The 27858-nt window shown below is 32.5% G+C and overlaps 1 protein-coding gene across 1 annotated transcript; it reads left to right on the top strand.

Moving 5' to 3' along the window:
- Positions 1-413: 413 nt before the first annotated feature.
- Positions 414-16970, top strand: LOTGIDRAFT_159800 (hypothetical protein; the record flags this gene model as incomplete). Its single annotated transcript, XM_009054513.1, has 4 exons — positions 414-419; positions 1680-1749; positions 14518-15068; positions 16908-16970. The coding sequence occupies 4 exons, from the start codon at positions 414-416 to the stop codon at positions 16968-16970; spliced, it is 690 nt and encodes a 229-aa protein (XP_009052761.1).
- Between the last annotated feature and the right edge of the window lie 10888 nt (positions 16971-27858).

The following is a 27858-nucleotide window of genomic DNA, read 5'->3' as shown; positions in this document are numbered from 1 at the left end:
AGTCAAATCAACTTCTAGAGCTCTAGTCAGACATGACTGGTAAATACAGTCAAATCAACTTCTAGAGCTCTAATCAGACATATCTGATAAATACAGTCAAATCAACAGTCTAGAGCTCTAGTCAGACATGTCTGATAAATACAGTCGAATCAACTTCTAGAGCTCTAGTCAGACATGTCTGATAAATACAGTCAAATCAACAGCCTAGAGCTCTAGTCAGACATGCAAGGAAAATCACCTGTTTGGAGCTATTGTCAGTCAGTAACCCTGCATTTACATAGGGAAGTACATCATCCTAGAACTGTTAAAAAGGCAATAAACTATAAATTTCTATTGACATTTCCTCCATTTTAAATCAAATTATTTTTTTATTGATCAACTTTATTTGCTTTTTTAAACTTTTCAACAAAAAAATGGAGGTAGGAATAGTGTTGTTAAATAAGGTTTGAATTGATGTATTTATTTTTGTTAAGCCAGTTAAAATGTGGAATGCTCATGTTAACTTTTTAAAGAAACTCAAAGTTAACAATCAAATGATTTTTTCAAATGATTTATTTATTTTTTAAATCCTCAAATATTGAATTCTGTAACCCACCCTGTATTTCAATATTAGTTATTTCGTCTTTAGTAAGAATCTAGCATATTCTTATGACTTGTTATCAACTCAATTCAATGTTACATAGATGTAAGAATTTCTTCAAAAATATCAAATGGGGATCAATTACAACTAAAATAACATTTAACATTGTGTAAATTTTATTTGCACTTGTATTATATGCAAAAAATTTTTTTTGTTCAATGACCTTCTGTAGCTTGATGTATTAGACCTTAAAACATCAACCAACCCAACTGAATACAATATTAGCACAGAATTTGGGAGCGTTATATCATTGGCTATAAATTTTTTAATATCTAAACTTTGTGAATCTGACAACTCAAATAAAGTTATAAGATCTTTATCTGATATATGTGAAATTAAAACATTATAAATCAAGTAAAAGTTATCGATTAAGTTATAAAATGATGTAAATTTATAAAATGGAGTGCACTGAAGTTATAAACTGTTTTGTGGTATGAGGCCCCCTTGACTCTGATCAACTTACATACAGCTGGAGAAAAATTCTGCTTCACTGCTTTTACAATTTCTTTTTAAATTAACCCACATTTTATTTCTCATGGCCGAGTTTTACATTTCATACTTCTTTCTGTATTAGATGATTTCAGATAAAATATCACAGTCAAAGATTTCGGTTTAAATTTTGCCCTAGATGTATAAATATAACTCCCTGATTCAAATTTTTACCTTTTCTTGCGATTTTGATAAAGTGTTCTATCATGAAAATTGTTGCGTAATATACAAACCTCTGAACATTGAATGATACTGTAAATATATATTGGCTTGAACATAATGTGTCTGTGAAATATTGGGCAACCTTTTGCAATATACAACACTTTAATAGCCATTTGACTGTATTGTAAATCAGGTCTGATTAGAGCTTGATTAAGCTAGCTGTCCCTGTTTGTTCTTGTTTGCAGAAGTTCTGCTATATTCTGTGTTAAAATGAATCACTGTTAATGACTGTACATTCTATTGACAATCTTTGCATATCATTTTGATTTTGTGAAATTGTGAAATACTGATGGACTGGATAATCAAATATAATTTTTCTATTTTCCAGTCTGACGATGAACGAGACTCAGGGACAGAATCCGATGATGAAAATATTGAGATTGAAAATATTATAAATGGTAAGTAGTGAACTTCTGTTTCCTCCCTAAGGCAAGGGTTGTCTGGTATCACCCAGGCTGATAATTTGACAGTTTTTGAAACTGTGATCCCCTAATATATTTTACTCAGATATTTTAAGTTTATGTTTTGGGACATGATGTGGGGTAGCCTTATGGGTGGTGATTTCACTGTTTTTTTAGAAACCTTGGTCCCATACATGATTTTATGGATGTTTGGATCCACGCTACCCCATGTGCGGTGATGTGACTGTATTATTAGAGAACCCTACCCCATGCATTTTAGTCATTAGTTTTTTCTTTCTTAGGACAGGAGATGTGTAGTAGCTGTTAACAGGTGTGTTGTTAATACTGTCCTGTTAAAATCAAAGATATTTCTAACCAATAGTACACATAGCTAATATTGTTTATATTGTATACTATCAAACCAAAATCTTTTACAATTTATTACAAAAACATGTCTAATCTGACAATAGTATTGATATAGTGTAGGATTAGAACTAAAGTTAATATGTTAAAAAGTAGGGGAGTTTGAAATACATAAATCATTGGTCTTTATTCTTACTTTTATTAGGTTAAAAATTGATTTATTTATGCAAGATTGACGCTCATGGCCTTTTATATTGATCTAGTGTTTAAATTGTGAGTCAAATAGGTCCTGACCAGCCCTAGGGCATACTGAACATTCACAGTATGTCTTTTTAAATAAGAAGTAGTTCTGTCTGAAGGGTTAATATGATGATGGTTTATTTTTTGTGGTCTCATTTATAGGGTTAATATGATGATGGTTTATCTCATCTTGGTCTCATTTATAGGGTTAATATGATGATGGTTTATCTCATCTTGGTCTCATTTATAGGGTTAAGGGTTGAAGTTGGAGATCTCTAATAAAATTTAGTAAGGCTCATCTCAGATTAGCCAACTATCTTCAGATATACAATCTTCAAAAAATATCTATAACAGAGGAGAGAAGAGTATATTACAAACTTGTAAAGATTTATAAAGATGAAGATGTTTGGTTTTGATTAATTGTATAAGCACTTACAGTTATATGAATCATTTTGGTGGGGAATTTTGAGTAATGGCCACAGAATTGGGGGCTATTTGCAGATAATTCTTTGCAGAAATGAAAAGAACTTCGAGAGTGTGGAGGTGTATTAAGTTGTGAATTAGGATACTGTCTTTTACCCCTTTTTGAAATCAAAGTAATAAAATTTTTGAATTTAGGCTGTAATTGAAGCAGTCCCATATCTAGAAAAACAACATGGTAGTTGCCCATGTCCTTGACTGGTATTTTTAAATATATAATAATATTATTTATAATAAGTTATTTTATCATTTTGATCGCTATAATTATTTGAAATAGATATTCATATAGAAGCTATTAAACATGAGAACCACAGTTAACTCTTTATTCAGCCATATTCCCCATATTTTCTCAATTTTATTCAAGTTTTATGATCCTTCACCACGCAATTTTCAACAAAGCAACTATATTGAAACTGAACTATTCAACTAAAGCTTTCAGTTTTCATTGGATTTCTATACTCAAAACACTGACGGCTGGCTGATTGCCAAACTATCAAGGTTTTAGTTGAATTGTACTATAAGATTATTGCTAGCTTGACCTACCTATTACAGTAGAAGGCCATCTTAAACATGTATTTAGCAAGCTGGAGTTGAGACAGTCAGTGTCTAAGAAAGACACATTGTTTATATGCATGCTGGACATATATCAGACAATTCCTTATGGTCATTCTTTAAGGTATTCACTTTAACCAGACCAAAGTACTGTGAAGGCAGGTCAAATTGTTGAGGGAATACTCTTTCAGAACACCTGATACTGCTCTTCAAGCAGGGTTTGTCTGAGATGCATCCCTTTCAGAGAGTCCACAACTGGGTTTGTCTATTCAGCTTCCCTTTCAAAGAGTTCACATGGCTTATATTATTAATGTTGTATAGGCAAAAATCAGAACCAGAGTAAAACATGGATTCCTTGGCAATGATAATAGTGCACATAGATGACAATATTTTTTCAAACTTTCAAACTCATATCCTAATTTATATTTTGTATCTGAATTTGATCTGCACGTTTTGCGGACATTCATTGTAATATCTGCTTTGTTCTTTGTATTGAATTTTGAAAAAGAAATTGCTGCTTTTAAATGTCAAAAAAAGCGGAAATTCAAAAACTTGAAAGTATTAGTTTTATTCTAGTACCCTTAGGTTATTCATGATAATGCAGATATATTCAGTGACGCATGGATGATATTAATTTTACACTTTGGTCTGGACGTGTGTCGGTTTTGTTACTTTTTTATATTCAAAATTTTATGTCCATTCAGCAGGTTTTTTTTCTGTAAGAGATAATGAATTAAGTTCAAATTTCACAAGTTTCACCTGCTACCACTATGTCTTGTCACTAGAGAGCAGGTGATAATTTGATTCACAGCTCCTCAATGTGGTAATGGTGTTAAGTTGAAAATTGTGGTCTAGTTTACATCAAGAGATCTTTAGATTTGAGGTGAATGACTTGGCTACAGTATCTTCCCTTTTCCTTCACGTTTTTTAATACTTTTGTATTTTTTTCCCTTTCATTATGTGTCTGAATTCTATGATCTTAGAAATATGTCAAAATTTGGAATTTTCACAACTTTTTGTCCTGTTATGGAATGTGTTTGCCATTCTTGTCTGATGTGTATTCAAAAAGTGTCAGTTTTAATGATGAGGTATAGGACAATTTATATCAAGTGGATAAGAAATCAAAAATGTGTTATAAAATCCAACAGCTGGATTCACACAAACTTAACTAAGAGTGTAATATTCAGGATACTATTTCACTAAATGTTAGCAAAGAAAAAATCCAGATTTTAAAATTTCAGTAATTTGATTGGTTAGCCAAGTCAGATTTAAAATTAATTGTAATGAATAACCAATCAAATCATTGGAAATTTGAGTTAAGATTGGGTGAAACAGACTAATAGGGAATACATGATTCAAATTATGGTGAAAATAAGAAAATATTTGTCAATCATCTGTATTTTGACAGAAATGTTATCATAAATTTACTGCAGTAGTAAATTAGTTATCTGAAATATGTATCAAGGAAATGAAATAGCAATTAAAATCACAAAACAAAACCCAAAATCCAAAATAACATATTGGCAATACACTGGTAACAGCTTATAAACTATTCACTTGAGGAAGTATATCAGTTTTAAATGAGGATGTATATCATAATGAACAGTGGTATCAGGTGTCTAAAAGGGTCAGCGTACTCTATCTGCGTCACATCTGTCATTGCTGCTCAATAAATAAACCAAGCACTAACGATCTGAACCGCAAAAATAAACTTTATATCCAAAACAACAGTTTGGCAATACATTGATAGCAGCTAATGAACTTTTCACAAGAGAAAGTATATCAATTATAAGTGAGTAAGTATATCATATTCAAAAGTGGTATCAGGTGTCTGGAAGAGTTAGCATACTCTGCCTGCGTCACACCTAACATTGCTTGAGTTCCCACTGCGTTCTGTGCCATCTCTCTACCAACTAAATTACCCAACAATATTAACACTAAATTGTGTGTGGTTTAGTTTGATTAATGGAGTTTTACCATTTTCGTTGTGATGGATGTTCATTATAACACCAACCTTGTCATTTACCAATTATTTTTGTTCGGTTCATTTAAATGATAATGAAGATGGCGTTAATAAAATAAATAAGTTTTCAACAAAGGAGGTAAGAAAGATTGAAAGAAGTTTTCAACATGAATCAAATCAATCGGCCAGTAACTTGTGGAAACTTGTGTTAACTAAACATGATCTATAGTCGACCTGGCCAGCATTCATTCATTTCTTGGCTGACTCACTGTTTCACTTGTAGCTTCATTTCATTCATTCATTCATTCATTCATTCATTCATTCATTCATTCATTCATTCATTCATTCATTCATTCATTCATTCATTCATTCATTCATTCATTCATTCCTTCCTTCCTTCCTTCCTTCCTTCCTTGACTTGTTTCATTAATTCATTCATTCATCCATCCATCCATTCATTCATTCATTCATTCATTCCTTGACTTGTTTCATTAATTCATTCATTCATTCATTATCACAGTAGAATCTAGGACTTTTGACAGCAGGTTTTTAATTGATCTTCACTTGACCAAGCTTCATTTCTTTAACTGTTTGCCAACTTTGTTCATTCATTCATTCATTCATTCATTCATTCATTCATTCATTCATTCATTCATTCATTCATTCATTCATTCATTCATTCATTCATTCATTCATCCATCCAATATCAATGTAAAACTTTTGAAAGCAGGTTTTACTTGATCTTCATTTGACTTGACTATTATTCCTTTAACTGTTGACCAATGTTGTTTCTCACAATAATAAAATACCAACACCACTGTGAGAAAGGGTATTGTCATTTCCTGCCAGGAATTTCCACATAGTCATGCTCTTTCTGGTTGTTTTGGAAACCAGCAGGAATGGTGTGGTGTGGAATTGATTGTTTTAATGATTTGGTTTAAGTTGAGGTTTATAATATCTCTCCAACATGGCGGCTGATTGCCGGTGATTAAAATCAAATGATGGTAACTCGTGGTTACTATTTACTTTCATAATTTAAACCATAACCTGGAGAAATATCGTAAACCCAGGGTTTCTCTGTGAAGAAGATGCAGACCAGAAATTCAACAACAATTAACCTGTTTTTTCCTTGAAATGGATTCAGGTTGGAGGGGCTGTCATGGGAAAAGCAAGTGGTTGTTTGATGGGAAATTAAACCAAAGATCCTATGTGCCACAGACTGTATTGGCAAAGACCCCTTGGTACAGAAGTCAGGCAAAAGATTCACTAAAAAAAAGATAAACAACAAAATATTCAGTAGTCTAATCAGCTGTATTTGAATAAATAAAATATATTTTAATAAGATTGTCCATGGTAAAGATATTGATATACTGGTAAATCCACTATAATAATCTTAATTAATATTAGTCTATGATGTTTATGACTTGCCTAGATTGTGTTTATTCTTCTAAAACTATTATACATCTAACTGATAAATCATTGTAATACATCTTACTGTTTATAACACTCATGATTCAATATGTACTCTCCTATATTCTACAGACCACCAACCATCCGCTACACTGAGTCCCAAATATATATACATATTGTAGTGCAAATAAAAATTGGTTAGTGTAAACTTCAAGTTTAAAACTAATACATATGCAAATGCATGATTGAATGTTGTCAACAATTGTTGTATTTACGCAATGCTAATTAAGTATGTCATGAATATTTAATAGACTGCATATACAGTGATATGTTGTAGGAATTGGAAAGAATTGGTGCTGAGGCTCAGATTTTGTACTCAGAAAATTAAAGGCCCAGAGAACTCAATTCTGACAATTTTGAGGCTCCAAAAATGTATTAAAATCTCTATCTTTTGGATTTTGAACAATGACACTGTAAATGAATAGAAGGTTTTGCTGGGGTCTAGCCCCCACAGACCCCACCCTAACGACGGGGCTGAAGTCAGCATACTTATTAAGATTTGTACGCGATTAATGTGCATGGTACATCAGACATATTTTCATTTTGCTAAAAATACATCAAGATCGAAATACCTAAATATAACAAACTTCTTTAATGTTTGATTTATGAATGTGGGAAAATTGCCATCTTGAATTATTGAAGTTGGAGAAAGGACGTTGTTTGAAGAAGATAAATCATTGATCTTTATATCCATAGTTCAATGATCTGAGGTAGTAAACATCTAAACTAATATGATAGTCTTAAAATAGATATTGAAATTAACTATTAATATATATTGACATGCAAATTATTTTTGTTATTTCCTGAAAAATGAAAAAAGGATCGAAATTTGTATGTGTATTAAGCGCATATAGCTTATTATATGCCCACATGAATTGGGGAGTGTATATGGTGTCACCCATGACCATCCGTCCACAATTACACGTAATCACTTAAGGATGAACCCTATTGAAATTCAGAAAAATCAAAAAATACATTGCTCCGCAGTATTTCTTTGTGTTAGTGATGCTAGTTGGAAGGACTGAAGAAAGATACTTAAGATAGCACGCAAACACCCAACGGCAGCTCTCAACCATCCACGGTAGCCCTCAATCATCCAGAGTAGCCCTCAACCATCCACGGTAGCCTTCAACCATCCATGGTAGCCCTCAATCATCCAGAGTAGCCCTCAACCATCCACGGTAGCCTTCAACCATCTGCGGTAGCCCTCAACCATTCACGGTAGCCCTCAATCATCCAGAGTAGCCCTCAACCATCCACGGTAGCCTTCAACCATCTGCGGTAGCCCTCAACCATTCACGGTAGCCTTCAACCATCTGCGGTAGCCCTCAACCATTCACGGTAGCCCTCAACCATCCATAGTAGCCCTCAACCATCCACGGTAGCCTTCAACCATCCGCGGTAGCCTTCAACCATTCACGGTAGCCCTCAACCATCCATAGTAGCCCTCAACCATCCACGGTAGCCTTCAAACATCCGCGGTAGCCTTCAACCATCCGCGGTAGCCCTATCCACAGTAGGTCTCAACCATCAAACACCAACCATCAAACATTGTGTTTCAGACAACTTCCAATATCACAGTAAAAACATCAGTTGTTCTTCATGAATGAAAAAACATAATCAACATTCTTTACCACCAGTGTTTTTTTCAAAATAGAGATCTGTTAAAAAGATTGGGTAATTCATTATTAGTGTTATAAAAGTCTAACAGAAAGGTTTAAGAGATTCTACCTCATATAATGAACAAGCTGTGATATAAATTATTGACCCTACCTGGTGTCATAACTATACAACAGATTATCTGTATCTGATGATAAATCCATAAAACTAAGTTATGATTGAATAAAGATTTTAAATATTCAGCATTTTTCATCAATTACCTGTAGGTTTATGGATTTAACAGATTATAGAGATTTGGCCAAATTTGAGATTTTACATTTTAAATTCAATCGATGAGGTAGTATACTTTTAAAATTACAAGGCTAGTTTCTTAGAGGTAGTATCCCTTTAATAATACAGTTAGTTTCTTAGAGGTAGTATTCCTTTAACAATAATATTCATTCTAATTGGTAGTATCCCTTTAACAATAAGGTTAATTCTAAGAGGTAGTAAACCTTTAATAATACAAGGCTAGTTTCTTAGAGGTAGTATCCCTTTAACAATACAGTTAGTTTCTTAGAGGTAGTATTCCTTTAACAATAATATTCATTCTAAATGGTAGTATCCTTTAAAATTACAAGGTAATTTTCTTTAAAAGAATACATGTATTGGTAGTGATAATGAGGTAGACTCACAGATTCTAGGAGTTCTGATGACGTTACCATGCTTCTTTCTACTGTTCTCTCATCTACTATTCTCATTATTCTATTAAAAGTGATGTTTGTGTTTTCAACCGAGGTGATTTAGGGACAGAAAAAGATGTGATTTGGCAGGGTTCTAAGGAAGGAATGTGTGAAAGTGTAGGTTGTATTGTTTTAAGATTAAGAATTGTAATTACCCATTTTTTGAAACATGTATTTATTTTTGTAATGTTGGAGTTTTCTATTGTTGTAGCAGAAACCACATCAAAAGTGTGCAGAATGGAGAGAAAATCTTATTAACATGACATTTACAAAAGCGTTAATTGATATTTTTTATCACCATTATAATCTAACAACTTTTCTACCACAGTTGTGTTCTAATGACATTGTTTTTAACCTATGAAAATGCGAAGAGTTTCTTGCTGACAATAACAATATTAAGGAAATAGCGAATTCGAAAGAAGCAAAATAATAATCTAATTTTAAGTACCTTGTAGTTTAAATTGGGAGCTTACATCAGACTTATTCATATCAGTAAAGTTGATTAAAGTGAACATTTATGCCAGTTTGCAAGGTATATGTATATCAGTCATGATGAAAAGTTTGATTAAAGGCAAGGACTGTATTTAAAACTAAACTTCCTTGCTTACAGCTTTTTTCGAAAAAAATTGTCTGATTATCATTTTTGTTTGCCTTAAAGTTGACTTTTTATGTTGCTCTTTGAGTATAGTATTGATATCCTAAAATATAACAAATGAATCTGTGCATATAACCACTTTGAAACTCATACTTGTGCCAGTGATAGAGTGAGAGGAGAACAGTATGGCCAAGGTGCCAGTTTCTGTATACAGAAAATATATCAACATTGCATCTATATTTGATTAGAGAAATCTATTTATCATGTCCATATTCTGTTGACATAGTCTCTGGTATTTCATTAGTTAAAGTGTACATTTATCAGTGAGAGAGGGAAATAGATAGATAAAAGAATAAATTCAAAGATTTGAAGCATGAACTTGATGCAGAAGAGTTAATCCAAATCTCAGTGAGATGTCTAAACAATGACTTGTATATATTTTTTGATGTTGAAGAGCAACAGACCAGAAATCCAGCTATTTTTTTCTATCTAATTTTCTCCTGTATTGTTAATTATTTCATTTTTATACAATCATTATTGGTTTTCCAACTTTTTCTCTACCACAATTTGATTTTCTAGGATACCATCTTTAACAAATCTAATTCAATTTTAATTTCTGACCAAGCTGGAGCTTTATTGTTTCTATTTGATTTTCTATGGTATCTTGTTTTGTAGCATCTCAAAATCTTTTGTTTCTATCGGATTCCTAACGATTGTTATCGAAAGTGAAACCCTATCGTATAATAAGTATTTATTTTTCATTACCGTAATAACATTAATGAGATCCTCTCGGCAGAATTCATTTCATCAGTACGAACAACAATAACAATCAAAACCCCTCTCGCGACAATTATTATACCAACGTTTATCTTGGTTAGCCTTAATTAAACTGACTAGCTCTGTGATTAATTTGTTTAGAAAGTGTTGATTTCATTAAAGAGACTACCCATGTGATTAATGTCCCTGGACGTGTAGTAGTAATGGATGAGGTTTGTATGCAATAAGTAATTGGATGTATTAATGGCTTATTAAAGCCCCTATATCTAATCTAATTTGGTTATGATATAGCTGTATTTATGACCCTGTGCGCATGGTATAACACTTCTGGTATAGCAATATCCTTAACTATATTAGATAAAATGAATGGAGTTTTACGTCCTACTTTTCTGCACCATGTGGGCTAATGAAGACGGGCAACGCCATGCAGGGTGCAATGAGGAAAATTTTGCCAGGAAAGGGCCAACTGTCAAGCAATCTTAATGTGCACAGCCTGTAGCACACAGGGCCTCGGTTTATTATCCCATTCCAACGACTAGACGCTTTTTCCATGTCAGCCCTGCATCACTGACAGGGGAAAACCGAGTTGAAAAAACATCTCGACCTATGCTGGGATTGAACCCTGGACCTTCAGGTTAGCGATCAAGTATGCTACAGGCTGTGCAGGTAACAGATCCCTCTGCATTTTGAAATTCAAACAGTAAGCTAGTGCTGCTGTCCAGACAAAATTTCCCTCATTGTACACATAGTCTTCTAGTTATTGTCTATATGTGATATTTTTTGAAAGGTCTTTTTCCGCTTACCTACTAAAACCTGGAATATTATAAACATGGAAAGTGGATAACAGTAAGATGTTAAATTCATTTCATTATACTAGCCAACAAGGTGCAGAAGACTGAAATATAATGCCGGATTGCTCTTCATTTGATTTATTAGGTGAATTTATGAAATGTATTTATTCCATTAGATATTAAATATCAGCCTTTAAACCCAACTTTAACCCTGTGCTGGTGCCTTCTGTTGAATACTGACTAGTTGCTTGGTAATATGGTTAATGGTTTTTTTTCAACCACTCTAATCTCTAAATGACAAAGATAAATGTGACGTCACAACATTACGACAGTTTCGCACATTAAAGTTGACAATTACAGAAATGGTTGAGTCATAAACTAAATTTAGTCCGTAATGACATTCTAATTCTGGTGTAATTCCCTCTGATTGTCTCGTGAACTAATCAACTCGTCCTGGCGTCGTTTGAAAATGACCATTAAACATTCTCAATTGGCTTTGTCTAGTTCTCTGAAGTTTATAACAAATTTAATAAAACTAATTATAATATTTCTTAAAATACTCTGTACTCTTGACATCATCGGAAGTCTTGTCTCTGAAGTTAAAATTGCTATTAAGTATTGAGTAATGGTATATTATCATGTATATTTAACTAAGTTATTTAACAACGTCTTTGAACTAAGTGCACTTTCCTCTTCGCTTGTCTTGACATAGATGCAGAAAAAATGGACATAAAACTTCATTTTATTTCATTTCTTGTTTTTATGATCAAAATGGCTGTTGTTATGAGCGTAATTCCTTGTAGTTTTTCGCATATTGTTGTAAAACCTGTCTAAAGTCAGCGATGCTATGATTAAAGTAACCCCTATCCATAGTTTTATGTTTGAGGCTACAATCCATTGGCTTTTCATTCATTTTCATTCAGGATAGATCTTTTGGCTAAACTTAAATGCATCGTGGACTTGAATGCATCCCAACCGGTGATACAGGCCTTAAACAATCATTTTTAAGCTAGTACAGGTTCACATAAGACACAATAATCTGAAGGGTTAAATCCAATATGTAGGTCAACAAAGAACCTTGGAATTTTCAACCAATTTCATATCATTTCAATTTCTTTGACTGGCATGGAACCTACAATATAGACCTAGAACTGAATCGCTATAAGCCATTACATGTTCATATCAAAGCTAGAATATTCTCTCGAAGGTTACAAGCTTTATTCGTATCATTACGAGACCTCAAGGTCGTATCTAACGGAGACCCGAAGGTCAACACCATCAAGATTCTTTGAATCCGTATCTAACAAACCGACAGATTCTAAAAGCTGTTTTATCTTTTCTTCCTCTGTAGCAGTAGAATGTTAAAACCATTAAATCTATTTGAGTGGAAACGTTCAGTCGTTATTTCCATGTGATCAATTTTAGACAGCAGGTTTGCCGAGATGAAGTAAGGGGGAATAATTGATTGAGAGATAGGAATAATGATTAAACGAAGAAAAACAAACGCTAACGGTTCACTCATCAATAGAGTAATCATGAAAAACTTGTGCGGCCTTGAATTGACTGGATATTGCTGGAAGGTGTCTATATTTGGAACATAAAGTAGTCTGTTTTTTCCAGTTGACTGGTTGGATAAAATACTCGTAATAATTTCTATAAAACACGTCCATTGATTTTTTCATTCAATAACAAATTAATTGATATTGACTCCAGGCTTTAATTTACCATAATTAAGAACAAACTTTATTTTTTTTATAGTCTGGGATTCGATTACTTCCTGAAAGGAACTGTCCCACTTTTGATTTGATTAGTTTCTTAAAGCAATTGTCCCAGTTTACAATATCAGACCAGACTTGAATATATTTTGATTGAAGATGAAGTTTATTTTCAAAAGTCAGTATTCGATTACTTCCTTAAAGGAACTGTCCTAGTTTATTTTTTTTCATAAGTTTTGATTTGATTAGACTCTTAAAGCAATTGTCCCAGTTACAATATCAGACCAGGCTTGAATATATTTTGATTGAAGATGAAGTTTATTTTTTAAAGGCTGGTATACAACATTCCCTCTTGATTTTGTCTTACTTTGAACGAGATTTTGATCAATGGAATTGTCATGCTTGTACAGATTTGTAAATTTATAGTTCTGGTCTATACAAATAGTATCATGAATATTTATCATTATTTTTTTTAAAAAGTAGGGTTTAAAAACCAATTTAAACTATCAATTAGAAAATTAATGTGTCTCTAATGGCAATCATTTAATGTATATTTTATGTAAATCTTCCCATTTTAAATTCCAATCAAATTCAGAAAAAAACAAAACAGACTAATGTGTTTAACATCAGGTGTAACAAAGCAGAAGAGATGCATAGCAATTTTGTCCAGATTTACATTTTAATTTGTTGATAGCCATAAAGTTAAGATGGAGTGGTGCCAAGCAGGGTATGCTTACCCTTCTAGACACCTGATACCACTTTTCAGTATGAAACACTTACACACTTATAATTGATATACTTCCTCATGCAAAAAGTTCATTTGCTGCTACAAATGTTTGGCCAATATGTTGTTTTGGATTTCAGGATATGATTTGCGATTCAGATCGTTGATACTTGGTTTATTTATTGAAAATGTTTTAAAGGTTGTAATAAATATATCTTCGTATTATAAGAAAGGAGAATTTACGACTGACCTCCAGTCTGTGGTATTATATATTCTGTAACTTTACGACATATTATCTAAATTTATTGATGATGAGAAACTTTGTGGCACATCATTGCGTTATATTCCATTCAACAGATCTAAATTGGGTTGAGTTATGTTTTTGATGTCAATGGAGTTAGAATTTCAATGTCAGTTAGTTGTTAGTAGTGGAATAGAAAGATTATTAAATCAGTATCTGATACTATCAGCTAGTTATATTATAGAAGTAAGAGTGTCTATGAGCTTCATAATAATAAAATTTCTTTTTTTCATGCCGTAGGGGAAGGGAGAAGGGGAGATTTTTTTGCCTCTCATATTTATATAGTCTAGAAGAAGAGAAGTTATATAACAAAATACTTGGAATATAATTTAGTTAGAATTGTTATGTAGAATGTTATTAAAGAAGTGAGCTATACCATAATATAATCCCTTGTGTCTGTTATATATTCAAAAATTCCAATATTAATTATTTTATGATTTGTATATTTTCAGATGATGACGGAAATCATCATGATACCTCAAGTTACGGCAGTCTTTCTCCGATAAACCATCCACCCAGTCCAGGGCAGCTTGATTCACATCTCGGTCTGGATGAGGACTCCCAAATAATGGACAGAACTCACGAAATTACTGAAAATAGTGTAGAGACCATAAGTTTTGCCTCAGAACTGGAAGGTCGTTCGTGGGAATTCGGCCGTCACAGCTCTGAAGAAGAACTGGCACAAATTAATCGTGAGGGTGTTGCCGAGAAACGGAAGTGGTCACAAGTTTTACGTAACGGTTGTTGTGACAGCGCTGGATCTTCGGACGAGGAAGTGAAAGAACTCATGTTAAGACCTCAACCAGTTCTATTCAGAGCTTCCCCACCTAAAGGTGTTCAAAAACTCATTCATTCTCCTCCTGCTAAGTATTTCTTTACTAATGTTAGTCGTGTTCCCGTGGCAGCCATATCACCCAGGAAACGACACCGTCAGATATCCGTGACGGAAGTCGATCAAGATTCTGGTGTACAGAGACCATGTTTGGATTTTGAGAAAATGCAGGTAAGCTGATTTTGAATTCTGCTTTTATTCCATTCATCCGCTTTTTGCTTTACAGGTACTGATGTAAGACCAGTATTAAAAGGTTTGACCAAACATTGATTACTCACTATAATTCATATGAATCAAATTTAAAATGATATTAGCATATATTTTTTTCCAATCAGTAAAAATTATTTTAATTGAGTTCTATAAACCAATCAGATTACAGTATTTCATTAAATCTGAATTTAATCTAAGTAAGGTTATCAAGAATGACAGATCCTTCTGAATTTTGAAATTCAAAGAGTAGGCTAGTGCTGCTGTCTATGCAAAATATTGTACACTACGTAGTGTTTCTAATCTTCAAGTTAACTTGTATCTTATTATGTGTTTAAGGGCCACATCAAAGTGCCGCCCCAATGAAACATATATTTATTTTATCCATTCTTCGTTATCAGAATAATCTAGTTCCTTAATAATTCAGTTTGATGGTTTCTGTCTCTTCCTGGTTGATTCGGTCCAGTTGTTGATGATTGGGTAATTTTGACCAAGATCTCTACACAGTGGTTAATTTAACTCATTAATTATGTAAACAAGTGGTGGTCTGAAGCCAAATATTATCGTGTAGAAACAAACGACCAGTCACGTCAATCAATATGAAAGAGCTGAGTAGTCAGAATTATCTGCCAGAAGAAAGAGATAAAAAGCGATATGTAGAGCACAAGGCTACCATCTGGTTAAATCTTGTTAAGTGATCATTTGTTGCATTATGGGACAGCTCATAGGAGATGATTTCCCCATTCTTTAGTTACTTCAGAATCCACATAGCTAATAATATTATAGACTCACTTCACTCAAAACACAATAGTATGAACTGATTCACTTGGTGTATTATGAAATGTCCATATTTTAGTTTAGGAACAAAGGTAAAACTGAAAGTAACAATGAAAAATTAAAAGTGGAATTTTTCAAACAATCAAACTCACAGTATGAGATGAGATAACGTCATAATTTCCAACCGAGTCAACATGCACTCTTTTTGATTCGCTAATCAATCTTGCATGACCAGGTGCATTTCTGTTGCTATCGAGAACAAAATTTCCCCTTATTGCACACTTTGACCACAGACAAAGGGTTCAGGAGAAAATCAATCAAGCTCACCATATGGGATGAGATAACATCATAATTCCAACCAACTGAATCAATAGATTCTATAACAATGTCTTCTCACATCATAGTGTCAAGTTACATAACTCTAGATTACTTGGCAAAGGGAGGTAATAAACTCTGTATTGACCTCTCTTGACCTTTATAGCCTGGCCAATGAAATTACTTGATCTTTTTAAACTGACCAATTATATTATTTAACCTCACTTGACCTCTGTAAGCTAACCAATCAGATGATATAAGCATTCAAATGAAGTTAATGTTGTTAAATAAGTGGTGTATAACAGCTCGGTGATTATATAAGGGTATAATAACATGGTATATCAATAGTGTGAAGTGTTTATTAGTAATTTAATCTCTAAAACCAATAGTTATTACTAGACGCGGTGGAATAACACAAACAACTTTATTTCATGCAAAAAACATTTCTGAGGTGTCAAAAAACTCACAAGCATGGTGTGCTGTGAATATTGAAACTATAGAGTCCTTACCATGAAAATCTGATAAAACAGATCTACCTGTTTATAATAATCTGATCATTTCAGAGATCTGTTGTCGATTTTCTGACCATACAAAAACACTTCTAAGGTGTCCAAAATTGAATAGGAAATCACCTGTGCTGTGAATATCCAGAATATACGAATACAAAGTCTTTACCATACAACACTTTTAAAGATATTTTGTCTATTTCAGAATTTTATTTTTCACCAAGTTAGATCTTGTCAAGTTTATTATCATAGGAGAAATATTATTTAGCCAGATAGATATCTTTCAGATATATTGAATATCAGAACCTGAAACATGTACTCAGATTTTCATGCAGAGTGATCTTCAGACAACTTAATATGTTTCAGATACCGGTATATCTTTCATATTCATAGGCTAGGGCTATACATAAAATAAGGAAATAAACACTAGTATTAAGAAATAGATATATTGTTAAATATAAGAATATACTGAAGATTTTTACAATTTTCATCATATTTACTGCTTCACCTCAGATTAATATTTAGTGTGCCTGAAGGCGAGATATAAACATGGATTGACTGATTGAAATTGATGGATTATTTGTTTGTTAAATGAATCTAAAAGATTATAGCCCCTGTAGCCATGTATTATCCAAATTAGAATTCTATTTTTGTTCGTGTGAAATGAAATGATAAAATAGAAATGGAACATGGGCTTGGGTTCAAGAAACTAAACAACCTTGATGGTCACTATTTCTCCAAATAGGTCGAAAAAGCATAGGCCTAGGTTAAGAAATATTAGATCTTGGATCTTGCAGGTCTCAATTTTTTTGAACTTAGTATATCATTTTTGTTCAAAGAATATAAGCCCACAGGCTGAGAAAAATATCAATACATGGACATGTACAGAGAAGTTCTTTAAATAGTTAGTGGAACAATAAAAAAAAAAACCTTGAAAATTATCTTGTAGTGTGAAAGAGCTAGGAAAAGAGGTTATCCTCAAAGAAATTCTCAAAAAGTTGGCAAGGTCAATGGACATGCACTACAATGGTGTTCAGCTTTAAGCCTCTGATGCACTTGCTACAGAAATGTCATTAAGATCTGTTTTTTAAGAATACTTTTTGTGGATACTATCTCTAAACCTCTTGTTACAATGTTTAAGACCCATTATTCAATTTTTGAAGTCTTTTGTCTGTTCTATATTGTTACAACTAAATCCAAATTAAAATCTGTAATTTGCTGTTTAAGCCTCTTTTTATCTGTTTGAAATATAAATCAGGTGGTGAGAAGTGGCTAGAATTGAAACCTTCCTTTGTCATTCTACAATATATCCTAATAATTGAGATGTAATTAAACTGTTGTATTTCTATCAGTTATCAATTGGTTTTTATTAATTGTTCATAAACTTTGTGTTACATCTTTATTCTTAAAGCCGTCATGGTTGAAGTAGGGATTGACAATCTAAAGTGTCTCACACCATGTGCTGTGCATGTTTTATTAAAAAAGTAAAAGGAATTGACTTGGATTACAGAGGGTACAGGGCTGTGTTCCACAAACAATCTTATGATAAGAATTTGTTGTTTGTCGATAAAATTGATTGTAAGTTTTTTAATGAAACGAACTCAGATGTATAAGTGAAAAGTGTCTGTGCTCCTAAACTTTTTGTAAATAGAGTAGAAAGCAATTCCAAAGTAATTTATGTCCAGGTAAACCAGAAAATTAATGGATTCCTTTTAACATCAATATGAAAAAAACTTTTTTAATTTATTTATAAATTTTTCCCATGAACCAAAAATCTTCAATCATATTTTATGTCTTTGAAATATTTTCACATAAATTGGAGAAAAACATGTAAATTGAGCAATATGATATGTCAATTTTTTATTAATTATGGTAGGAAGTCTTCAGGGAGATGAGTTTAAACCCTGCCTTTTGTTATATTCTATCATTGACCTTAGAATGACTTTTATAAACCACATAAAATACAGCTATTATAACCAATAGTGTTAACTATACAAACATTTTATTTTAACTGATCACCACCCACTGGTTTAAAGGGGCATTCTTGTATTTTTTTTGTAGGTAGGAAAATATTTTGCTCAAATTATGAAAATTATACACCAAAACATAGAGAAATATATCCATTAAAAATCTGTGACTTTAAAAAGGTTTATATCAACCTTGTATTGTATTTCAGAATTATTTTCAGATATAATTTACCATATTTTTGATAATGAAAATTCTGCATACTGCCACTTTAACTTTCATTTTGCCTTTTTTTTTTAAACGAAGGCCTTTGAAATAGAGTATAAGGAAAGAACAAAAATATGAATTTGTTTAATATCAAAAGGCAGGTTAGTGTTTGTGAACTCCAGTTCATAAGGAAAACTTATAGAAAAATTTGTCTTTGATATTTTTTTGTGGGTATGGGGATAAGGAAGTAAAATGTTTTGAATGATAATAATATGATAGAAATAGAAATGATGAATGAATACATTTATTGATTTTACATTGAGTGATGTCAACAGTCTTTGTCTATGCCCATAGGCAAATGAGACAATAACACGCAGAGGAAGAAAACGCAGAGGAAGGTGGGGGTGGCTTTTGGTATTGCCGATGGGTGTTACGAAAGTTTCTCGCAAAATAAAGATATCTACATTTTTCTGAATCACATCGAATAATACATCTTGAATTTTTTGAACAAATATCTTGTATATGCTTTATGCACTGGTTTAACAAATTAGTGATCTTCTTACAAAATATTTAATGCAGAAACCTTAAAGGTGTACATGTAGAAGGCAATATGGCGAGGGGTTGGGGAGGATGGGAATGGCTTTTAGGATTGCCTCTAAGTGTTGGAAAAAGATTTGCTGGTTAACAACTTAAGTAGTAATGTTCTTACAATATACAATGCATTAAGCTATTTCTTTCCAAATCAATTCCTAGAAAGATTAGATGCACTTGATTGTGATTCATACATGCTAACTTCGGTTTTCCTTCAAAAATTATAATTCAACAAACTATTTCCTTATGCTTTTGAAATGAATTATAAGAAAAAGAGATTTTGATTGTAAACGAGCTGTAGATTTTCCCTTTCGAATTGATAATGCATGAAACTATTTCCTACTGCTTCAAAAAACAATGAATGTAAAAATGTAAACAAAGTAAACGAAGGACGAGGTTTGTTGACAGATAAAGTTGTTTACATCAAGTTGCCTTGTGCTTAACGTCATGTCCCTACACCCATTGTGTACGATTCGTGTTTTGAATTCCACAATCTTTTACCTTCAAACTCTGTGACATTTCATAAATAACAAAGAAAGAAAGAGATTTGGGTGGTTTTTACGTTGCCTATTGATTTCATTGTATGGTATCGAGCAGTGTGTGGATATAACTAAGCCCTGAACTTCGATACTTCCCCTAATGTCAATTCAAAACTCATAGCAGACATTTGATTTTCACCATATTTTTTCACTATTTCAAGGTCAGGCAAGATAAAACTCAATCATTAAAGTCATTGTTTTTTCTTCCATACTTTCTCTTTATTAAATCAATTAGTTTTTTCTTTTGTCTTGATGCAGATCAAAAGAAACTGATTTTGATAAAAAGATGCCCTTTGTGAAAAGTCCTTGATAAGTAAAAACTGAGTGAACAATTTGGTGAAATTACCTTGCAAAAAATTGATTATTGTACAGTGTCACTCTTTCTGATTGGACAATAAACCAAGGCTCAGTGAACTTTGCTTGTTTAAAATCACTTGTCAGTTGGTAGAGCAAAAATAGTAGATAAATGTCACTGTCCTAGCTTAACACTAGGACATTAATAGTGGTAAAATAGTGGTACACTGCTAAGCATATCCTGTCTCTTCACTCCATTTCGTTGGAGATCAAATCAACAGAAACTTTTTGCAGCTCATGAAGAAAGTGGAGTAGTGGTATCAGGTGTTCAGATGGGGCTATATCAAGTTTGATTAATGAGCCAAAAGCCAGGAATGAAGAGGTAATTTGTTGATCTGCTGAAGCCAAATTGAACATCTGGGTGTGATATTTATTTATACATAAAATAAAGAAAAAAGGCTTTAGGCCATCACCCTGGTGGATACCTCTTCAATATAGAGAATAAATTACAAGTCCTTGATAGCGTATTAGTCTGTATTTTATACAGTTCAGGGTGGGCAAAATCTACTTATATTTTATTTTATTATCTGTTTAAGTACAGTCTGATTGTCAGTTCATCCTAGTTGGTTTAAGATATGTTTGCAGATTCAAAAACTTTTGAAAAATGTTGAATAAGCGTCTTAAAACCATAATTCATAGACTTTTGAATTCCTCATGCCACTACCCGGTTATACCAATTCCAGTAATCCTTAATAATTAAAAGCACATTGAGGATGTTTCTATAATAGCTCAACAAGAATTATTGAATAATAAATTGGAAATATTAAAACAGAACTTGAATCATGTTGTTACTCAGAGTTTCATGCGATCTTCAGACAACTGATCTATTTTCAGCCTGCGTTCCTACAGAAGTTGGACAAGTAGAACTTATTCTCATGTCAACACTTCGAGACGAGTTCGAAACGTTTGTTTAAAGACGTTGATAATGGAAAGCTTTTTAAAATCAAATTTGATATTATTAATGAAATATTTTTGAATATTTTTTATGTACCTTTGCTGATACCACAAACCAAGTGTTGACTTTCAAGCCCTACTACCAGACCTTAAGTTTTATTATTATTAATTAAGGATGAATTTCCACCCACGCTGTGTAATAATAGCCGTAGACTTGTAATACTCAGTTCTAGGTTTTCTCTGGTTATAATTATACCCTTGATTTAGAAACAAGATGCTAGTTTATGATTCAGTCAATTTATGATATGACAATATATTAAATAACAAGAATATATCTGTCTTTTCTCTGGTTTAAAATGTACAATGGCTTCCTTAATAGAACATTATATTCTTCACTTAACAATACTGCACTAAGAGGTAGACAAATCTAATATTGAATGTAAAATTATGCAGGGCTGGTAGAGGAATTTCTTAGAAGGTTAAGCCTGTACCCAAATATAGAATGGGGAAAACCCACCAAGCCAAAATTAGATTCATGGTTTGATTGGATGTAATTTGATTAAATTTTATTAATTTATAGGTGACATCCTACATTGGAAAGTTAAATATAAGTTGAAGCTCAATTTCAGTGTCTTGTAGTATAAAAACTTATTAAAAAAAACTTATATTTTTGCAAAAAAATATACAAGAATTGAATAGAATGACATTAACCTAATTACTGTGCAAATCTAAGAATAGAAAACAAAGACATTAACCCTGAGATAATCATGAAGATATCAAGTTGATCAAGATAAGACAGGGAAATTTTCTCATTAAAAAAACGGACATTGAAAAATTTGGCAGGGGTTAGGCAATGTAATGATGCTTTGATAATCATAAAGTATATTTTTATGTGTTTTTGACACGAAAATTAGAAAAAGCTCTAAAAAGTTAATTTGACTATATTTGCCAGTTAGAAGACCTCTTTAAGCCTCTCTCCTCATTAGCAGAAAAGATTATGTAAAACTCCATTCATTTCATTTCTGTTATACCTCTCGATACAAAGACATAAGAAATATGCAAGCCTCATCAAAATTATTAAAATTAGAGTATTAGGTTTTGAATGATGGCTATTCAGACTGTGTCTAGTATAGATTATGTCAAGGACAGAGAAAAAGATATAAATATAACTAATTTAAATACTTACAGTTTTAATTTAAATATGTAATTTATTCTGACAACTTGTCTAAAATACTTACTACAAACATCTTCAAATAATACACCACTACAGTGGGTTGCTTCATTCAGTAGTTAGTAGGAATGTTTGTTTTAAGGTAGATCTGACTCCACTGTGAAATAACTCAATATAGGCAAATTTGTCCTGATGATTATTTTATACCTAAAACATGTGTTCAGTTGCTCAAGTAGATGAGGGGGGGCTCGAGGACTAAAGTGGTTTGGAAGACCTTCTCCGGGAAATCCTGCAATCCTCTGTAAGTCAATGGCAGGCTATCTATTAATAATCGATTAATAATCAAAATGATTTAATTGAAAATCCCTGTAAATAACTAATTAAAAACATGCCAAAATTCTTAATTTCATGGGTTATTTTTGCATGATATAAGTATATTTTTGCTTTGATCAGTTATTATTGTTTATTGTGGGTATGTTATGTGCTGAAGGGAACCTATGTGGAAGAGATTACTACTTGTTCATAGGTACAGTGGAGAAAATATAACTTTGACATATAATCGATTATGAAATTATAAATTCCTAGCAACAATAAACAATTATTTCAATCATTTTACCCAGCCCTATTTATATATATATTTTGAAGTTTAGAACTTAGTTCAACCAGTCTTTATAATAATTAAGTCACTGTATGTTTTAATAACTAGCTAAACATATTACTGCCAATCAAATATTTCTATGTAATTTATTTAGAAGTATTCACACCTCTCTAAGAATAGAAATGAGATTTTGTTTTTGCCAATTGGCAGCAATCCTGAAAGTAATAAATGACAAAAGGTGTGAATTTGGTGTAGGTTTTTCCAATGAAACCAAACAATTTTAAATGTTAATTGCAACACTAAAATAAATTCCAGTCTGCCATTTTGTAAATGGTGGCGAGCATTTTTTATCCCGCCCAAAACAAAGGTGATCATTAGTTTAACTGCCAGTTTTCATGACTTTTAAATATGGGAAAGATTAGAGTTAAAATGGTTTAAAAGTTTAATTAATTTTGAAGTCTGGTCTGGAAGGTGTTTACAGTCAGAAATTTATATGTCGATATAAAATGACATTTCATTGGAAGTTGAAAGAAAAAGTAAAGAATTTTAATAAGTGAAAGGTGGGTGGGAGGTTTATCTGATATCTGTGTTATTTATTATACTCTATAACTTGTTCAGAAATTATACACAATCTTTTACAGTTTAAAGGAGATGATAAGACTAATTTAATATTAGAAGTGATATTTTCAGTTAGACTGACATACAAAACGGTTGTGTCAAGAGACTGTGACTGTGACATGAGAATAACATATATTCACTTTGATGGGAAAATAAACTGAGTTCCTGTGTTTAGTAACGTTACATGATAATGATCATTAGCCGTTGCTCTCCTACCTGAAAATGTTCAAGCAACAGTTAGATGTGAATAATCGTACCGTTGCTTCAGAAACAGTGTTCTACATATTGGTTCAAGTAAGAAATTAAAACAGAATTATGCCGCTGTTTGGAAACAATTTACCTTCTTGCACACTGCTTGGTATTGCCCATCTTTTAAAGTCCATTCAGCAGATAAACAGGAACGTTGAGATACCCTTTGAAACATAACCAAATCTACTTAATATAATATCGTTAGATAGACAAACACATCAAATATACTTTTCTACACTGGAACAAATAACACCCTTCGTAACATCGTAACATCACCGAATTCCATTTTCACATCCACGTAGACGAACACGTGATATTCTTCTTTTCAATTTCCTTTAAATTGTTAATTATTAGAAAGATTAATAATGAATCAAACAGAAGCCATTGATTGAGTTTAAAACAGTCAGAGTCTAGTCTGTTACTTATTAATTCTTCACTCACTTCCCTCTCTTGTAGGAGGTCAATAAACATACTTTATTCATTTTTTACGTCAGCATTTGAAAAATCGGCAAAATCTCTGAAATATTTGAAAATATTCGGTCATTTCAGTTTAAGTCAATGGAATATTTTGAGCTTCTGTTAAGATTTTACATCTTCAGTAGCCAAATAAGGTGAAGAAAAGTAGGACATTAAACTCCATTCATTTTATGTCATGTAAAAGATGATGGGCTTAAAACCTGGTAAAAAAATCCCTGCCGATCCAAATGAAATGAGAAAATGGACGAAATGGAATAATAATGTCATTCAGTTTCAAAACAAAACTATTGAATTTAGAGAATTAATCAGTGGCAAGAAATATTATCAATCAGTCATCAATCAATCAGTCATCAATCAATCAGTCATCAATCAATCAGTTAAAGCTGCAATCAGAATTGGCATCTACAAAGTCAGTCCTGAAGAACAAGCCCTGCCTCCATTAATATAAAACCTACCATAGATATTGTTATTACGGTCCACAGACAGAAAACAGTTAAAATTCAAATACAAATCACAAGCCAGAAATAAATATCAGGACTTTATCTTAACTTAGATTTGAATTGAAGTTTCATAAAGAAAAATAATGATTTGGTCTCTTAGATTCATTCCAGCGACGGAGGTTAAATGAAAAAGCAATAGTTAGAATAAATGAGATGAGGTTTGAGTTTACAAATCACAGACACCTAATTATTGTCTCTGTCATTTATATAATAGAAAAGTTCAATCTTGGTTGAATCTAGATAATGGCCTAGGACTTTAGGATGATGTAAGATTTCTTTTAGTACAGTCGTCGTTGTAATATAATGTATATTTTTGTGGTTTGTCTTTGTTGTCTAGAGTGAGTAAATTCAATAGAATTATATCTGATCAGAAGAAATCATAAAATAGTTTTACAGTTATTTCATCAATAGATTGAGCACTATTTTAGGTTTTTACCATTTATGGGGGTTGATTTGGGTCTTGAGCTGTGAACACTGTTACTAATTAGCATAGCTGAAAATTCCTGTTTCTGAAACTAAGGTACAATTGATCAAACACAGTGATGAATCTGTCCTTTTAAGATTCATGGTCATTATACACAGTTGTGTCAGAAAGAATAACAAACTCTTCAATGTTTTGTACAACAATATATTCAGTTTCATTATAGCAAGAAACAGATTAAAAAAAACGCTAAACTCGAACATCTTCAGTCTTCGTTTATCTCAAACCATAACTGACCGATTTTACGAGAATTTCAGAAAGTTGGAATGGTTTTAAATTTGTTCCCATCAGACGGGTTTAAATTGTCCAGAAATATTTACGAGAGCTGAAATTACGTCTGATCTCTAAGTGGAGTTTAGTTGACCATATCTCGGGCAGACGCCATTTAATTCAGACAGACTGGGCTAGATATGACTGGATGATTATCAGACTTGAAATTACTTGAAAACGGTCCTGAGTTTGATTGCTGTCTACTTAGAAATTGGGAGTTGTATTTCGCGTCGCTCTCCAATGACTTAAAATGTAGGTTGGCATCTCTCTTGAATAAAAGATCTTTCATTCATTTATTCATTCACAGCATTCTGAAATGGCTGTTAATCTGTTGTATGGGACAATGTAACAGGCTGTGTATATTTCCTTGAAATCCCTTGACAGTTTAATTTAAAAAAACATTAGCCCAATAAGATGCAGCAAAATGTAAAATATGAAATGGTTATTGACTATGGTGGTACACGACTGACTTGTTTTACCTGTATAACAATAACATAAGGGATTATATTATGGTATATAATACCTAGGTACAAAATGTTTCAATACAATATACACCTGTTGTCATCAGATGAACTGAAGAGGGGGGTAAACGTGAGAATATATAGCAAGAGTGAAGCCACGAGGCAGGCTTTGACTTGCCTGTCTATTTTATGATCCACCATTGTATAGTCTACTCCCTGTCTGCTTACAATAATTCTGCCAGACTTTAGGAGTGAAAAGTCTGCCATCTTAAAAAACAAATTAAACGCCTGACAGACGTGAAGATATACATTGGCAGACACCAGGTGGATAGTTGCCTAAATTATTCTCAGTTCATTGGTGGAACAGATCGGCCATGTGCTATACCATCATGCCACTTTCAGACCACCCCACCCCCATTAAGATATCAACTTTCAGGGATCCTTGTAGCAGTGTCACTTAACTTGTTCTGAAGTTCAAAATTCAAAACGTTGTTGCTTCATTTTTCATTTTTTGATTGGCTGTATCAGACACAGTTTGCAATAGCCTGACATTATGATGACCACCAACACAGTCACCAGGTGAGGATGCCCTGCCTTCTTATCAACACAAATTTATTCGACCCAACTGATGATTTGGGTGTTCACCTGACTGAATGACAGTTTTATATTGATGAGAATACCTGTAAAATAGGTAGCTAATTACCAATTGACATATTCTATAGAATATCAGGAATTTGCTGTGGAATAGTCTAGTAGAATTCCTGGCATTCTTTCATCAGAAACAGAAGGCAGATAGTACCAAAAATATAACAGACTAAATAAACATAGCTATCTCTATTTCATCTTTACATCAGGAGGATAATTGATACCAGTAATGGGGTATTGGAAGGGAATGAGGGAGCTTCTCTATATACTATAAGGACTTTTCCAATGAAAACTATGATTATTGTAACCAAAACAAAGATTTTTCCAACAAAAACTAAGATTTTTGCCACCTAAACTAATTAGTAAGTATATGACTAGGTGTAAATAAGAATATGAAAATTTGAATATTTCGTAGATAAAAAATTATTATAAGATTGTTCCAACTTAAACTAAAATTTTTTCAGCCAAAACTAAGAAGTAAGTAAGAATATAACTTAGTGTAAATAAGAGATTAATTTGCAAATCTCCGTAGTATAATTGGTAAACAAGGTTTAAACAACCTGTTGCCAGATTATAACGCTTAATTAACCTCACTGTCATAAACTCTTCTTTATAACGGACCACTTATAACAATGGCGGACCACTTATAACAATGGCCGTAAAGAATTGACCTAAGTCAGCAGAAAATCTCCAAGATTGATTAAATTTAACACATTTCTAGGGCTTTAATCCCTTAATTACCCATTACCCTTCAGCTTGATTAAATTCCCATCATGCCTCAAATCCTTCGATTGATAAATGGCCATTACGAGGTGAACGACTCATCAAATCATCCAACCAATACACAGATTAAACAACCCTTTGTGGTTAATCAAAAATATCTATGTGGACTCCCTTAAAGGGACACTGAGTTGATAAACTAAACTTGAAAAAAGGGCTGGCCCTGCTTTTACCCACATACTTTCAAATCTCTTCCTCTAAAATGAAATACCTGGGAGCCCATGTTGATTGTTCTATAGCCCCTATTTTGTGGACTCTCTGAAAGGGATACTGAGTTAACAAACATAAATACAACATAGACTTCAAAGCTTTGTGGACTCTCTGAAACGGACACTAAGTCAGCAACACCAAGTATG

The sequence above is a fragment of the Lottia gigantea genome (assembly GCF_000327385.1).
Source record: "Lottia gigantea unplaced genomic scaffold LOTGIsca_22, whole genome shotgun sequence".
Classification (NCBI taxonomy): domain Eukaryota; kingdom Metazoa; phylum Mollusca; class Gastropoda; family Lottiidae; genus Lottia; species Lottia gigantea.
The sequence above is the reverse complement of the archived record's forward strand: the minus strand, read 5'-3'. Positions and strand labels throughout refer to the sequence as shown.